Raw genomic sequence first — 17,393 nt, 5'->3', positions numbered from 1 at the left:
CACCCTATTCTCCCTTTGAGATAACTCCACGAAGGCGTTTCTCAACCACTAGTGGTAAGCCTTGAGGTGGCTTCCAAACCTTAACAAACTTTCCCGAGGAAATCACAATGGTTTGATTCCTCTTCGAAGACTCCTACCGCCTAGGAGTCTCCAACCTCCAAGAGTAACAAGATCACGGGGATTGCTCAAAACTTGCTCAAATCACAAATCACTTTGGTGGGAAGGAGGAGAAGGAGACGATCTATCTTTTGATTGGAACAACACTCAAAGGGACTCACAAATGCTCTTGGGATCTAAGATTTGGTGTAGACAAGAGTGAGTGAGAAGAAAGGTGTTCTTGGATGTGTTCTAGCTGTGTTGGACACCCTCTCACGAAGTGGGAGAGGGGTATATATAGTGGGGAGTGTAAAACAACCGTTGGGGACACTTTAAGTCACACAGGGTTCGGACGTCCGGTAGTTTACGGAAGTCAGCGCGTCCGCAAGGGGTCGGACGTCCGACAGGGGTCGGTCGTCCGAGAGCTGTAGATATGACTGGAAACACTGTGAGTTGAACAGCGACCGGACGTCCAGAGAAGGCCAGAAATCCGAGTTATTCGACTCAACTTCTTCTGGTGGGAGGTTCCGGATTTCCGAAAGGGGACGGACGTCCGGCCCTCGGACGTCTGGAGGGAGCCGGAAATCCGAGTTATAGAGCTCACGTTCTTTTGGTGCAGGGCTCCGGATTTCCGAAGCTGGTCGGTCGTCCGGCCCTCGGATGTCTGGAGGGAGCCGGAAATCCGAGTTATATGACTCAAATTCTTCTGGTGGAGAGCTCCGGATTTCCGAAGCCTGTCGGTCGTCCGACCCTCGGACGTCGGAGGGAGCCGGAAGTCTGAGGCAATAGACCTGTTTTGAGATAGGAGCAGAGTAGAGAATATGTGGTATTGAGCAGGATAGTGAAGATGTGGTATGAGCAAGTTCATCGCAAAACCTGTGATCCCCTCTTAATAGTGCGGTATCCCTATACTCAAGAATAGTAAACTCAAAAGGATAGTCTACATCATCTTTTCTCCATCCCGAGCCTTCTTGACATATAAATCCCGATCTTCTCAGACCACCTTTGGCACATAATTCTCAATCTACTAAAGTACTTGCCATCCTGAGATACACTCAACAAATAGGATTAGTTTCCTATGTATGTGTTGTCATTAACACCAAAAGTCGATTAGGGGCATATCATGCACTTTCAACAATCATATCAAAGAAGCCGGCATAAAGTAAAAGGCGGCTTACAAATGGACAATGATTTTAGGTTTTCTACTAACTGTGGGACAAACATGTTTATACCGAAGTGTCTAAAAATACGGATCTACAAATGATTCAGAAAAGGAAATATTCATTAACCATAAAAGACAGTGAGGTGTAGAAGCAATAGTAATTTTACTTGCAGATCTCACAAGGCATCTAGGGAGTATTATACATGAAACAGGGTCACTACATCTACCGTTATCTCTTGGTGGAAGTGGTTCATTGGATAATCAAGTAGGTTGACAATGGTGATCAACACGGGAAGAACTCCGACGAACTCCATAAACTGTGATGGATTAACACACAGATCTGAGGAGAAGAAAGGGACTTGTCGGATGATGCTGACAGAGGGGGAGAAAATTCGGTGTGCTGAGGTGAAGCCGCGCGATGTGGCGGTCCTGGATGTGGCCAGCCGACGATGGAAGAATGGCGGCGGCGCGGCGGTGAAAAGTTCAAGCTCGAGCAACAAGAAGAAGTGAGGGAGCAAGGTAAAAATGAAAGGGGCCCTCGCGAGTATTTAAAGGCCAGGCGCCGAAGTGTAAATGGCAGGCGTGGGAATCAAGGAGGCGTAGTAAATTTCGAAGCCAGGGCGCCTCGATTTTTGGGCTAAATGGATAAGTGCAAAGAGTTGTTACGATGACATTATTGAGTCCCTAAAATTAGGGGGCGGGTGACGTCATTGGTGAACAGAGCAAGGACTTATAAAGATCTTTGAAGTTTCACGAAGCCGACATTTCTACCTCAGGGGAGACAAGACATGAATTACAGACAAGCTAACAAGATTAAGGTAAAGGATATTGACATGAATAAATTGAAGTCAATCTGGGGCCTAATGTTGGGGATATCACCCCGTTGTATAACCCACCCTATGGGGCCGGGCCATAATTATGGTGGCTTAAGATTGTACCCAAGATGGGCCTAGACATACAAGGCCAAAGGTGCAAGGCGGTTTGTTCCTGTAAGTCGCCTGGCGGCTCTCTACTACGAAGGTGGCGGGTCAAGGCCCATGAGGTAGAAGATAGGCAGAAGATAACCTTGCTTGAAAGACAAGGCGAGTTAAAGATGTTTCGGGCTACGAATCATAGCACAACCCGGTCTCTTGTAAAACCGAGGGTCTCGACCTGTATATAAAGGCAAGCCCCTGGGGCTTGTATTGTTAAGTTACGATCTATCGAGAGCTAGGCCAGGCGAATCCGCACCCTTGTAATCGATTTCACCATCAATACACACAAAGTAGGACGTAGGCTTTTACCTTCATCGGATAGGCTGAATCTGGGTAAACTCGTCTCTCGTTCCCGATTAACCCCTTTGAGTCGCCACATAGTTGCGATGACCTCATCACTAAGTCCTTTCACGAGGACATCTGCCGTGACAAAACCACGACACCGACAAAACTCCGCTCTGTGAGCGATGCGGTAGAGAGCAGTACTGCAATCCCCATTTTCCTCAACTTCGTTGCCGCCGGTTTGGTCCCCTCTTTTCAAACTTCTTCATGGCGGCATTGGAACATTTTTGCCTCAACCTACTCCACCTTCACCCAAACGTCGTGTTTGTTCTCTCGATTTTCTCCCACTTGTGCGAGGGCTTTGTAAGTGTAAGGCCGCCCTTGGAGCTCTTCCGTCATTTCTTCTCCATGCGCCGAAATCCTAACCATCAGACCTCTGGTTGTGTGTCCTTCCACCTCGTGGGGGAAAAGGCCAAAGTTGATTTCATCCCCATGTATCTCCATGATTTATTAGACAAGTGGCGCCAAAATTGAATGCTTGTCGACGCCCAACAGGAGTCCACTTGGTTGTATTCTCGGCTACTCGAGCAGAGGAGAGCGGTGGGCGGGCGAGCCGTCGTGGCGGAGATGCCTTTTCTCCGGTGCTTAGGCGCATCAAACACCTCGTAAAAGCAAACCTTGATGGGCGGATAGTGGTCCCTAGTTTTTTCCCGGACGAGGGTAGCCCCTGACGAGATTAAAAGCTCCCATTGTGGTTGCACCAAGGACCTTGAACCCGAGGCGTCTTCACTTGTTCGTCATTGAAGACCAGAAGCTCAAGTGAATTAAGACAAGAAGCTCAAGTGAATTGTGAAGATCTTGTTTCACGTCAAAAGCGCTACGGGTCTTCCTCTTTCTGCGAGCATGTGAGGCCATTCTAGCTACATTGACGGAGTGTGACACATGGGGTGTCATACCCAAAGGTACCAAAAATGTTGGCCACTAAAACCCCTTTTGGATCTGTTGGGGCCGTTGTAGCCTGGCCCCGTTGGGATCATAGAGGAAAGTGACGACAAGGAAGGTGAAGGCGACACCCAAGGTTCTTCTCAGCTTAGCCTGTGCCATAGTTTTCTTTACTTGACAGCCCCATTTTAGAGCAACTGTTGGAACAGCGATGCTCTATTCTAGGGTAGCTATTGGAGGAAAGGAAAATTGATGCCCTAAAACCCACTTTTTGGTGCCTTAAAATTGTTTTTTAATGCTCCATTTCAGGGCAGTTGTTGGAGATGTTCTCAACTCTTACTAGCACCATCCGGGTTTATTTTGTATTTTGGTAAGCCCCAGGACAAAAAAAAAATCAATAAAACACAAAGAACCTTTGCGTTTCTTTTCAATAGAAAGGTAGAAATTCAGTTACAATCCTCCTAGAAAGTATGGGGTTTAGGGTTCCCATATTCCCAAATTATGGAAGTTCAAAATTTCCAAAGTTCAACATTTTGTTAGTTTGCAAACAATGAACATGTGAATTCTAAAAGGTGAGTGCTATATTTCCAACCAAGAGTAATTCAAATAGTTGTCACAAACTTGCTTGTGAGAAGTAGACTCGGACCATGCCGGAAGCAAAAGCAATTTGGGGTAAAAGCTCTCAAACTTCGGCAAGCCAAAACGGCATTGTCCATCAGCAAATGAGGAAGCAAAACATGGCTGCCTTTTTGCACTGGACCATATTCAGCATGTAAAATTTTGTACTTAAATCTTCTTAGAGATTTCATTACGGGCCTACATACGGAGCAAAATGAGCGAAACTTTACCCTCTAAAGTATATCTACATACATCCATATATAGTCCATAGTGGAATCTCTAAAAAGAATTATACTTTCTCTGTCCCAACATAAGTGACGCAAATTTAGTACTACGTACTAACTTAGTACAAGTTATGTACTACAGCTGCGACACTTATTTTGGGACGGAGGGAGTATTTAGGAACAGAGGAAATAGGTAAAATATTAGTTTCTTTTCCAACATCGCATTCCTTCTTGGGGAAAAGGATGTTCCACACTGCTACTACGTATAACGAAAATATTCCTATGGAGCATTTATCATACAATCATTGCTTTATTCTTACAAGGATCCAACTTTCTTATACCTTCCACAGCACCGAACAATTGAACTTGGAGCCAACAATTAAGGCTACATTTTTTATCCTTCGACGCCGCAAAGCTCAGGCACCAAAAAAAGGAATGTCAACGGCCAACAAGCAGAAGTTTGAGCAGTGCCATCCTTATGTAGAGGCCATTCTTAGCCTGCCTAAAATATGCAGCCCTTGGATCACTATCAACATCCACTGTGATCTGCAAAACGATAAACACTGAATCCCATAAATTCCAATTGACACCAGCTAGGAACCAATTAAACCATCTATCACTATCAAACAGTAGCCAAGCAAGAAAGAACATGTCAACTGCCATGAACATTGATTCCTTCATAGAAATGAAGGAAATCATAGGTGATTATCATGAAAAGATAATTCTCACATTGTTAGGTAATTAGTACATGTTGCTGCTCGGATGTGGAAACATCGCAGCTCAACAACTTTCCAAGACCAGCCCCCCCCCCCCCCCCCTAAATTGGCACATTACGGTTTATATTTATAGCCATGTACAGTATTTTGCACTTTCCCCATATTATAAAAGGCTTTCTGCATATTTCCCTCAACCACACGTGTACAATATACCTATTGGCCCATGGGAATACAAGTTGCTACTTCCTTAACACCAAGAACTGCTTTTGGCTAAGCAATTCCCGAGCTCAGAATGGATTGGTCATGACAAAATGGACCAGTATTACTCCATACTGAAGGAAAACTCATTGAAATATTTATCTGCCTACACCAAGCAATATCATTCGGCATTGTATAAGAGGCTTCCTGGATATTTTTCACCCATACATGTATAATATACCTATGGTCCCATGGGAATACAAGTTCCTACTTTCTTAACATCAAGAACTGCTCTTGGCTAACCAATTCCCAAGCTCGGAATGGATTGGTAATAACTAAATTTACCAGTATACTACACCAAGCTGTATCATTCGGCATGGTAACTACTCCCTTCGTTCACAAATATAAGATGTCCTAACTTTTTTCTGAATTGGACGTTTATAGACATGTATTAGTGTGTTTGTTCACACATTTCAGTCCCTATGTAGTCCATATTTGAAATATCCAAAACATCTTATGCTCCATTCCATTTTATAGTACACATAAGTTTTTCTTGGAAAATTCCACATTGTAGCAAGGAATATATAACACAGTAACAAAATGTTGCTTCCCATAAAACGTTGACCCCGACACACCCGCCCCCCTTCTTTTCTTCAAGTTTTGTGTGTAATACATGGAATCAAATTACTTCACTACCGTCAACTCATCATATATACATGTATGTGTAGGATATCACAACAGTCTTCTTTTTTATGGTTCTCTATCTATAATGGTGGTAGCACACTGATAAATTCAAGGACAAATGATTCATACTACTATAACGTATAAAGCACAAATGAATAATGTATTGCATGTGCCTGATTTATAGGAGGCTGCCTGGTTGATTAGTTTTTTTACAGCTTCCATACAATCTAAGTAGTTTCTATGCAACTTAATATAAAAAAATTATTCCATAACACTTGATACAATGGACTTCCTATACGGAAGGAACACATTATTTATTTGCTCACTGTGCGCTCAAAATGTCAATACTTGATAACTACTCGTTTATTTGCTCACAAAGTTGCAATTCAATACTAAATTATTTCTCAAATCTGCTTAGCAAGTACTCATTGCTTCTTTGCCACACTTCGGACTAAAATGTCCCTTATCCTTCCACACCCAGTGCATCCACTTCCTCGCCTATCCCCTCTGCTCCCGCACGCATCCTCTCTGCCCTATGTCCCCGTGCCCCCTCGTCAATGGCCGGTGTCCCCGCCCCGAGATTCCGCATCCACGGCTGTCCTCATCATTGACCAGCCGTGGGAACTCCAGCGAACGCGCGCACACGAGCATCGGTGACGAAGAGCAGGTTCACCAGCCGCGGGAGATCGAGCACGATCATGTGCACGCGAAGGTCGGCGGCGCAGACCAGATTCACCAGCCACAGGAGCTCATCCACTAGCGGGATGTGGACCACACGCACCGGCCCTTTCTGCACATGCAGCGGCGAACCGCATCTCGAAGCAGCGCGTCAACCCGCTCCGCCACCATTGCACCAAGCAACCCCGCCTCAAGCTCCGTTAGCAGCTAGCACGGTCGTCCCCGTCATCTTGTCGTAGCGCAAGCACAAGGCGGGCAGCGAGCTCGCAGCCGCCCATGCCTGGATCTCCTTTGCAGCGTCCCCCGTCGTGCGATCCTTTGCCTCTACTTGTACTGGCAGCACAAGGCGTGCAAGCGTCCAGCCACTCCATCGCCTCGGGTTCGTCAGCGAGCAAGTCATCAGCGCCGTTCTCTCCTAAATAAAGCTTCCACGTCACTCTTTGGCCGGGTCAGGCAGCGCGTCACTGGGCACATGGTACTGCGCCATGGGGGTGGAGGGGCATTCTCATCTAAATAGAGCCTCCACGTCACTCATTGGTATGTGCGTTGCAACTTGCAAACGATGCACGCTACATAAAGGAACAGAGGGAGTATTTGTGAACAGAGAGTACTAATTAGATATAACAGATTACTTCAGGACCCTGATTCGAAGACTTGTTAAATATTGGATTAAGCCTTTGACAATAAAAAAAACTAGTGACACAGCGGGACTGAAATGCAACATAAGGTGACACTCGTAATAAAAAAACATTTCTGCGATGCATGTGAAAGGATAATTGCTAACCTCATCCAGCCTTGGAAGGGGATGCATGATAACAGCATGCTTTGGCAGCACACCTAGAACCTTCTTATCCACAATATATTTCCCACGAGCAGCCTCATAGTGATCGATCCTCTCTCCGAATCTTTCTTTTTGAATGCGTGTTTGATAAATTACATCACACTTGGATGCCACATCCAATAGATCTGAACTTTCTTCCCATTCGACACCTTGCGAAGTTAAGTACTCCTTAATATCATCCTTCGAACAAGAAATACAAAGAACAATCCATTTATTCCTTTGGACTACAATAGAATTCAAAAGAAAAGAAGAACAGTTATCGGGGATAGAAGTACCTTCATTTTTACAACATCTGGAGATACGAAGTATATCTTAATGTTTTGGTATTTAGCGATCAAATAGGCCAGAGAACGAACAGTTCTCCCATTAGCAAGGTCTCCAACCAAACCAAGTTTGATTCCATCTAGCCTACCAATTTCTCTCTTTATTGTATATACATCCAACAGAGCCTGAATGAAAGAATGAACATATCAACTACAAAGAATGCAAAAGTGGTACTTCAGCGTGATGTAACAACAGAAATCAGATTCCAATGAGCACAAACAAACTATATTTACCAACATGATGAATTAGACAAAGAGGTGGTTGATGAACTAATGGGTAATGGGCGCAATTAATTAGCTGAAAACCCGTTGACTTCCATTGAATATAGAAGGCGTACGGGTACATTTTCAGGCCTCCTTTGGTTCATAGGATACGATTATCATAAGGAATAGGAAACTCGTAGGAAATGAGATGACATGTATGTTAAATCCTAGTGTAGGATTAGGAAAAGAGATGTCATTTGGTTCACATCATAGGATTTTTTCCATTGAGTCTAGGCTCATGTTTATTTTCCTTTAAAATGTGAAAGATATGAACCAATCCTATGTAGGAACAGGAATCAATTCCTATGAACCAAATGGCTCTAAAGGAAAAATTCCTACAAGAATCCTAAACCATGGAATTCCTGTGAAATTCCTACAAACCAAAGAAGGTCTCAGTACATAAGGCATGCAAGCGAATTTAATGTATGCTCTCTCTTTCTTTCACAATGTATCTTCCCCTCAAATTAACATTTACGAGTAACTATTCTCTCTTGTGATCATAACACATGAATACATGGATATTGTGGTCATCAACTTCTATTTATTGCGGCCGAATAGCCTCTTTAATACATAATCCTGGTCCTTGTTTGTAAAGCGTCCTGCTTTAGACGCTTAGGCGATAAGGCGCCCTGGCAGTGCCTTAGAAATATGCCCGCTTTAGGCGCCGCTTAGGCGTCAGAGCAGGTGGTACTTGCCTTCACTTTACCACCTTATGAACAATGATCCTGGTAAAAATACAGTATAAAAAGAAACAAACAGGTATGGGGTTGTCACAGAAAAAAAAATGTGGTGACGCCAATAGTGAAATTCTACTCAATTTACACAGAAACCTTCAAAAGTACAGGACACCACATTGCATATTCCGGAAAGGTTTATAATCCATGCCTTGTCGACATTATTTTAGATAATTTATTCTTCCAAATACTATGGCCAATTGGCAAATACTAGGATAGCCTCAACCTGGTGCTAGAGACAGACACAGAAGTGTATGGCTCATTTACAATAAGGCTGCAGAACTATCAATAAAATTGCCATCATCACCCTACCATGAAGCATCATTCATCAACTCGTTCTACAAAGAAAGCATGGCAAAAAAGGAACTGGATCCAAAATCGGCCTATAGTGTTTATATCTGATCAACACCTAATACTACCAAAAAAGGGTCACATGGTTCACTGACCATTCACTATTAGCACCTACCCTCAAATAAAAGTTGCAAATTCCTTGTCAGAAGAACTGTCTTATTCTAAGAATGTGGACATTGCTTCGGAGTTACCCAATAAAAAGAGCAGGAAGAGTTAGCAACATAACAATTACCTGAGTAGGATGTTGCCCTGGCCCATCACCTGCATTAATAACCGGAATTTCTGCAGTAGCCGCTGCTCTTCTGGCAGCTCCACTTTCAAAATGTCTCAGAACGATAATATCAGAATAACCTTCAACGGTTCTTATGGTATCTGCATTGGTTATACACATGGTTTGACATAATGTTTCTTTTTAAACATGCATTATTTTGAATAGAGTACAAGTAAGAGCATCTCCATCAGATCACCAAAAAACCTTCCCCGATAAGTGGTTACCTCTCCCAATAATTTTTATTGGGTTTCATAGGTGTGCTGCTATAGCAGATCACCAATAAACAGTACCTATCCTTAGCCTGACATATAGCAGATCACGAAAAAAAACTTCCCCAATAAGTGGTTATTGGGGCTCTCCCAATAAATTTTTATTGGGTTTCATAGGTGTGCTGCTATAGCACATCACCAATAAGAAAAACCTATCCTTAGCCTGACTCCGGTGGAGCTCCGAGGACTGGCGGCACGCACCAGCGCGGGCAGGCAGCGGCGTGCTGGCGGCAAGGTGGCGATGGTATGGCAGCGGCGCGACGCCGGGCAGCATGGTGCCAGGCGGCTGTGTCGCGGTGTGTTAGTACCAACTAGCAAGAGCACAGCTAACTCTGATTTGGGGCTCAGTTTCTGGTATGCGATGGATGCAGCTGACTAGGCTTCACCCCTTCTTTATAGCTGCATTTATGAAAGACCGGGTTCTTGGCCAGCGCCAAGGCTGACTTGCTGTCCCCTATTAGCCCGACTGCCTCAGTTTCTCTCCCATGGAGTTCCCCAAGCAGCCGAGCCAGCCAAAGTCCTTGTGCTGCAGCAGATGTGGCAGCCACATACTCTGCCTTACAGGAGGGCAGAGCCACCACTAATTACTTGAGTGACTGCCAGCTCAACAAACTACTACCAAGGAAAAACACCATGCCACTCATGCTCACCGCCGAGGTCGCTGTCGCTATAACCAATCAGTGTGCCTCTCCAGCCTTCCGCCTATAGCGTAGACCATGGTGGCTGGTGCTAGCGACATAGTGAAGGATGCACTTCACTGCTGTAGCTCCAACACCTCACACGCATGTCTGATTTCCTCCTCCCAATTCTCTAGCAATGTATATCCTCTCAGCTAGAATAGGTTCGGTTAGTGAAGACCGTTAGCCTTAATGGTGTAGGTTATCCTCATAGCTGCCCTCCTCACCATCCAGTTCTCCTGATGAACGACCAACGCGGGATCTTCCTGCTGAACCATCGCCAGGCCAACCTCGTTGCCGACGTGATCTTGTTGGTTCCCCGCTCGGCTTGTCCTGCGTGACCCTCACTGGACCACAGCAATGCAGATGAAGCTCGACGCCCTGCACGCCAACCAGACTTGTACGCTTGTCCCTCAGCCCCATGCATCAACCTCATGAAAGTGGGTATGCTGTAACAAGTTTCACCCCGATGGTTCCGTGGACAGGTACAAGACAAGGTGGATCATGTGGGGGTTCGCTCTACACGGCGGCACGGACTTCTTGGAGACCCTCTCCCATGTTGTCAAGTCAGCCTCCACTCGCTTCCTCCATTCATGTGGTCCTACAGCTCGCTGCCTCCCGCCTGTGGCCCGTACGCTGCTCAACTGAGTGTTGTATTCCGGCTCAAGGACCTCAGCACGCTGCATTTCGTCCTCGACATCAATGTATGCCGCCACAACACCCCTGGCTTCTTCCTCCATCAGGAGTAGGACGCCATCGACCTGCTTGATCACACGGGCATGACAGCCTTCACACCGGCCAAGGTCAAGCCCTAGTTGTCTGCCGCCGACGACAAGCCCGCTGACAATGTCGCGGCATTGTCGGTGCGTGACAGTATCTCATTCTGATACGCCCTGACATCTACTACGTCGTGCAGGCAGCACATGCATACACCTCATGACGTGCACTGAGCACTCATCAAGCGGATGCTTTGGTACATTCGCGGCACACCAAGCTTCGGCCTTCATTTTTGTGCATCCTTCGAGCTCGTCGCGTACACGGCGTCGATTAGGGTCCAGCAGCCGGTACGCTTTCTCACCTTCCTCATAGCCAACGAACACAACAGGAGAGCTCTGGTCGTTGAGCTTATGCAGGTCCCACTGTTCCTTAACATACGCTAAGCACCTTGCACCCAAAGGTGTGAAGGTAGTGGCCAGCCGGCTTGCGGCCGTGACACGCCTTGCAAGGCGTCTTTCAAGCAAGGGATTGGGTGGGAGCACAGTTTACCAAAAATTCAGCTAGCATGCTCCTCTATTTCAGCATAGCACATGCCATTGCCACCACCTTCTGGTTCCGCCACTCGAGGACACCATTCTGCTGTGGCGCGTAAGGTGCAAAGAAGTGGCGTTGGAATCCTGCACAAGCACAATACACATCAAACTCCGTTGTGGTAAACTCATCTTGATTGTCCATGCGGAACACGCGCAATTTACAACCACTCTGAGCTTCTGCTTCTACTTGAATTCTTTTATGGCATCAGGTGCACTATTCTTGGCAGCCAAGAGCATCATCCACATGTGGCAAGCGGTGTCGTCCACCACGAGCAAGAAGTAGCACCATCCTTTAGGTGTCGGTGAAACAAGACTGCAAAGGTCACCATGGACGAGCTCAAGAAGCTCCGGTGCGCGGTACCTTTCCTGGTGAGCAAACGCGTCACGACAATGCTTGGTGATGACAAGCTGCTCTACGTGATCCAGCCATGGCAGCCCACGTGTCATAGTGAGGTGTCCCATCTTCTTCAATGCACAAAATTGATATGCCCGTATCTCTCATGCCGAGAGACATTGGGCGGGCCACCTGGAGATGTAGGAGGTAAAGGCGATTATGGCCATGCCTAACCCAAACAAGGAGTCGACCTTGTTGATCCCAAATTAAAAGCACATCTCTTTTGGTGAGCACACATGCATCCCTCTCATCAAGCTAACCAATGTTGATGATCGAGTTCTTCCGCCATGGGATAAAGGAAAAGCCGCTGAGGGCCTTGTGTTCCGCCATTCTTGCCAGCGAAGATGATGGTGCCGATGCCCCTGATTTCAACGATGGAACCATCGCAAATTTGACAGTGCGAGTGACCGTTCGGTCAATTTCAGCAAAGGCATTGCCATGGCCTGTCACATGGTTTGTGGCGCTGGTGGAGGTACCGGCCCTTGATTCGTTCATTGCTGTTGTTTGTGCGGAGGTAGGCTTTCGCCTTCGGCTCATTGATGTGAAGAGCATGCTCTGGAGCAAGAGTGGTACTATCATACTCCACTATGGCTGGGGCTAGAACAATGTCGTTCTGCACAACCATGGCTGGGTTGGGGTGATGTTGTCCTGTACCTCCATGGCTGGGTTGGGGTGATGTTGTCCTGTACCTCCATGGCTGGGGCTGAAGTAACGTAGTCCTGCAGCTCTGTTGCTAGGGTTGGAGCGGCACAGACCTGAGCCATGATGAGAGCAGGCTCCTCACCATCTTCCTCTGCTTGAGCCAGGAGAGCCTATTTCTCCTAGGCTGCTTGCACTCCTTGGCCCAGCCATGACGCCTACAATTGTGCCATGTGTCGTCGCGCAGGACATCCCTGGGTGCCATGTGATCATGACCGCCTTCTCCAGCCTTCTTCCGTTGTGGTTGTCATCGTCGTTGTACACTGTTGTGTGATCATGACCGCCTTCTCCACCCTTCTTCTGTTGTGGTCACCATCGTCGTTGTACACTGCCACGCACAGGCCTGGAGTAGCTACACTCCCGTGGCACACTTTCATCTTCTTCAGCCACTGCTGCTCAATGAGAAGAAGCCTGACATGTTCAAGTGGAGGCTCCTACGACCGTCTCGGTGAGAAGAAGCCTGACATGTTCACGTGGAGGCTCCTACGACTCAAGACGGTTCTACGCCGCCTTCAACAAACCAGTGACCTCTTCGAACAACAACTCAAAGGTGTCAAGGAGGGTCTTGATCGAAAGAGCAAGCTAGGAGAACTTAAGCAACACAACTCACAAGAATTTCAGGATGACTTGAGATTCGTCTACCGGTTCTACGAGAGTGGCGAGGCTTGTGACGAGGTTGGTGAGGCGTAGCGCAAAGTCGGAGACGTACTTCCCGTCATGGAATGAGATCGTCTCAAATTCCTTCCTCGACCGTTGCGCCCTGCCCTTCCGCACGCGATCTGTGCCAACGCGCATGGCTCGGACTGCCTCCCAAGCCTCGTGTGCGCTCCGCTTGACAGCCAGGTTGGCCATCATCTCTGGCGATACCACGTGCAAGATGGCCTCTAGCGCCATTTGACCTTCTTACAAGTAGTAAGCTCAAAGCTCGATAGCCTCCCGGAGGCCCTGAGCCTGCAGCATCACCTTCATGAGAAGGCTCCATTCGGCATAGTTCGTCCACGTAAAAGTTCTTCAAGACACGGTCAACGACAACCTCGCGCCTACCAGCATCACGGTCGACTTGCTGGCGGTGAAGGGGAATGGCACCGTGGCTAGGGAGTTGGACTACGGGCAGGGCCCTGACCTAAAATTGACATCTCTCAGGATCCTCACCTTAACCAGCTCTGATGCCAATTGTTAGTAGCAACTAGCAAGAGCACAGGTAACTCTGATTTGGAACTCAGTTTGTGGGCTGCAATTGATGCAGCTGGCTAGGTTTCACCCCATTTTATAGTTGAAAGCAACTAGTACAGAACCACCTCCATGGCTTTCTTACAGCCTAAGACATCTTGACTTGACCCACTGACTTGTAGCCCAAGACACAGTCTTGACTCACTAGCTTACTACCTAAGGAAAATACTTGACTCACTGACTGGCTGCTCCAAGGATTACTATTAACATGGTGGTGGGTGACGACTGCGGCGGGCGACGCAGCGGCGGTCCGGCAGCGACATGTGGCGGCGGCGCAATGGTCGGCGGAGATTGGCAGCGGCCCGCTGACATGGCATGTATTGGAAAAGCTTTTGGGAACTTCCCCTCTACGTAGAGATGGGGTGTTTTTTTGGTTGAAATAGGGAATCTGTTGGAGCGTGTTTTTTGTGCCAACTTCCTCTATACGATGAATTTTTTGGCAAAGGGTAAGCTGCTTGAGATGCTACAAGAACCCAAAAAAATATCCAGGTATAATCTGGGAAACGTTATTTAAAAATTAATAACAATAGTTACTGTTGTAGGATTAATCAACTGTGTGGTCCCTACATCAAAACCAGCAGGAACTACACATCCATATCATCCAAGAAAAATGTATTCACAATGATTGAAGTAAACTAGTAAGGGTGGCCCTATCTTTTAACAATGGAATTGAATGGACGCATTTATATGAACATGGTAGCCAATCTATAGTTAAAATAGGATGCTCCCAACTATAGTTCATAGTGATCTATAAAAGCATGTAAGAATTTTCTAAATTGTTAAATAATTAAGGTTGAGAGCCAACTAGTTCCAGTAGCTGACTTTTCTTTGATGGCCTCACCAAACATGGCAGATAACCAATGTTTGTTTTAATTTAAGTGGTATACAGACTTGCCCAAAATTTTCTACTTCGCAGATCCAAGGAAGTGATGATGACCTCCCCAAATAATCTTCACAATGGTTCTAAGTAAATCCCAGGTCCTCAAAGATTCATAATTTGCTACAACTCGCAGTTAAGATCTCAATTGCAAAATCAAAACCGATGTTCTTCCATAACCCACAAAATTTGCATCTCCTCACCTACTGGCATCGCCCAAACACTACCCATCCTCATTCACTCCCTAAATAACTCCAATTAGAATTAAGATTTCAGCTTGTCCATTCCACGTAAAGGTCACCAGGCAGCGATTAGCACAAATGCTCAAGGCAAGGCCTGACAAGATACTTTCAGGCAACTCACCTTCTAGGGTCTCGCCCTTGGCAGCGGACGAGAACTCGCGGGCATTCTCGGTGGTGAGCACCTCCCCGCCGAGCCGGCGCATGGCGGCCTCGAAGGAGAGGCGCGTGCGGGTGGAGGGCTCGTAGAAGAGCGTGGCCATGAGGTACCCCTCAAGGACGCGGCTTCGGAACCCGTGGGAGCAGCGCTCCACGGCCTCCATCTCCCGCGCCACCTCAAAGATTTCATTAAGCACCTGCCGATCGAACTGCTGCGCCTCGATCACATCTCCGAGTTGCAGGGAAGCCCTGAGGGCCGACGGAGACAGCGAAGCTGAGGCGGCGACCGCGCGGCGGGGATAGTATGAGGAGGGCTTGAGCTGGGGACTCCTCGAAGGGGTGGGAAGGAGGGGATGAGGGAGGGTGACCCGGACGGCCGCCATGGGGAAGTGACCGGAGCTAGGGTTTAAGGTTTTGTTAGGAGTCGGGGGAGGTTTCCTATCCGGCCGGGTGGGTGTTTCCATACGTGGCCAAACGGGCAGGCTAAACAAGCCGGCCCATAAAGACGGCACGACACGGGCCCGGTCCGGCACGATTTAAACGGACCTTGCCAGGCACGGCACGACCCGTTTATTTTTTTAAATATTTTTAATATATATATACACATAATATATGGCCCAGTAGACCTAAAAACAAGCCCATGAGGCTGAAATTGTACAGCCCAGCGTGCTAATCGGGCCAACAGGTCGGCCCGTTTAGTAACCGGACCGTGTCTGGGCCTGAAGACGCAGCCCACGGGCTGCCACGGCACGGCCCGATTACTAAACGTGCCTCGGCGTGCCGTGCCGGACCAGGCACGTTTAGCACGGGCCGTGCCGGGCCGGGCCGGCCCGTTTGGCCAGGTATGGGTGTTTCGTCGGCTGACTTTTTCTTTTGGCAAAGCAAAGCTTTATAACTTAACGGTGCTTTGGCAAATCACCCAAAGCACAATCAGCCACAATGGCTGATACATCTGACTCTCATTCTACATAATAGTTTGGTTCATACAATCGACCTAAGCTAGCTAATAATTCATGCGTCACAGAGTTTGCATTACGACGACACGAGGAGATCTCAAATTTAAAGAACCAAAGCTTCAGCTACAGCTCCGTATCTTCGATGACCGCCACGTAGGACGAAGAGTCCAACTTGGTTAAATCAAGAGGCTCGTGTTGAATTCGTCTCAAAGACCATTCTTATTATCCCCATATCAGCAGCAAGAGAGACAGACTTCAGCAGCGAACGCATCTTCAACATACTCCTGGCGACAGGCCCAGCCACAAACAATTGAGCCGTCAGAGGACCTAGCCACCACCCCCAGCCAGCATGAGTCTCACCCGGAACCAAGGATCCATCAAGGTTGATTTTAATCCGGTCTTCCGCGGGTGGTCGCCATTGACACACGCTCGCCTTCTTCTGCGCCGGAGCGCAGACCTGCAAGTACTCAAGGACATTGCTCCTTGTGCGCCTCGCCATTTCAGTAGCAGCAACGGGAAGCTCCCCTTCCCTCAGTTTATTTATGTTGTTCCACCACTCGCTTTAGCTCATCCAATTGCTGCAGAAAGTCAAACATTGCATGCATGGAAGAGATATGCTCTGGCCCCTTTCTTTCTTTCTCCATAGCAAGTTCCCTCCACACTGCTTTCACTCACTTGCACTTGATGAAGAGGTGTGAGCCATCTTCATCCACACGCCCACAGAACAAACATTTTTGGTCTTCAACAGGGATTCCTCTCTTCTTCAGGTTTGTTCGCAAAGCCAACGACTCATGCTTCATCCTCCAAGCAAACATTTGGATTTTCCTAGGACAAGGCAGCTTCCATAGACGCTTCCACGAGTCATCAGTGCAGCTATTGAGATTTCCGGCCACTATTGTGCTGCGACCGACCTCCCCCTGCCCCTTTTGCTTCCCAACCTGAACGTGAAACTTGTACGCACTCTTGACCGAGTGCAGACCCTTCCTATCATACTGCCAGGCGATAAAGTCTTGCACCCCTTCTAGGATAGGGATTTGTAGAATATGACGTGCATCATCAGCCCAGAAGGTCTCCTGAACCAGCTGTTCATCCCATCCTCCCAGGCATGGATCAATCAGATCACTAACCACCTCCAGTAGGTTCCCCCTCCTCGGAGTGATGACACGTCGCGACCAAGGACGCGGAATCCAAGGGTCGGTCCAGATTTTAACTTCAGTACCATCAC

The 17,393-nt window shown here is 47.4% G+C and overlaps 1 protein-coding gene across 1 annotated transcript; it reads right to left on the bottom strand.

Annotated features, from left to right (window-relative positions):
• Positions 1-4,488: 4,488 nt before the first annotated feature.
• On the bottom strand, positions 4,489-15,683 carry LOC123426378 (aspartate carbamoyltransferase, chloroplastic). The gene is made up of 5 exons (XM_045110198.1): positions 15,178-15,683; positions 9,320-9,459; positions 7,691-7,864; positions 7,359-7,595; positions 4,489-4,844 (listed from the first exon to the last, which is right to left on the bottom strand). Exons 1-5 carry the CDS (start codon positions 15,674-15,676, stop codon positions 4,737-4,739), a joined length of 1,158 nt encoding a protein of 385 aa, XP_044966133.1. The 5' UTR covers positions 15,677-15,683; the 3' UTR covers positions 4,489-4,736.
• Between the last annotated feature and the right edge of the window lie 1,710 nt (positions 15,684-17,393).

The sequence above is a fragment of the Hordeum vulgare genome, chromosome 2H (genome assembly GCF_904849725.1).
Source record: "Hordeum vulgare subsp. vulgare chromosome 2H, MorexV3_pseudomolecules_assembly, whole genome shotgun sequence".
NCBI classification, from domain to species: Eukaryota; Viridiplantae; Streptophyta; class Magnoliopsida; order Poales; family Poaceae; genus Hordeum; species Hordeum vulgare.
Note: the sequence above shows the minus strand (reverse complement) of the source record. Positions and strands in the feature narration are given on the sequence as shown.

Coding starts and splice junctions, on each gene's coding strand:
- LOC123426378 (XM_045110198.1), bottom strand. CDS start 15,676: ATGGAAACACCCACCCGGCCGGATAGGAAACCTCCCCCGACTCCTAAC. Junction 9,460..15,177: donor CAAGGGCGAGACCCTAGAAG/GTGAGTTGCCTG, acceptor TAACCAATGCAG/ATACCATAAGAACCGTTGAA. Junction 7,865..9,319: donor CAGGGCAACATCCTACTCAG/GTAATTGTTATG, acceptor TCTTTCATTCAG/GCTCTGTTGGATGTATATAC.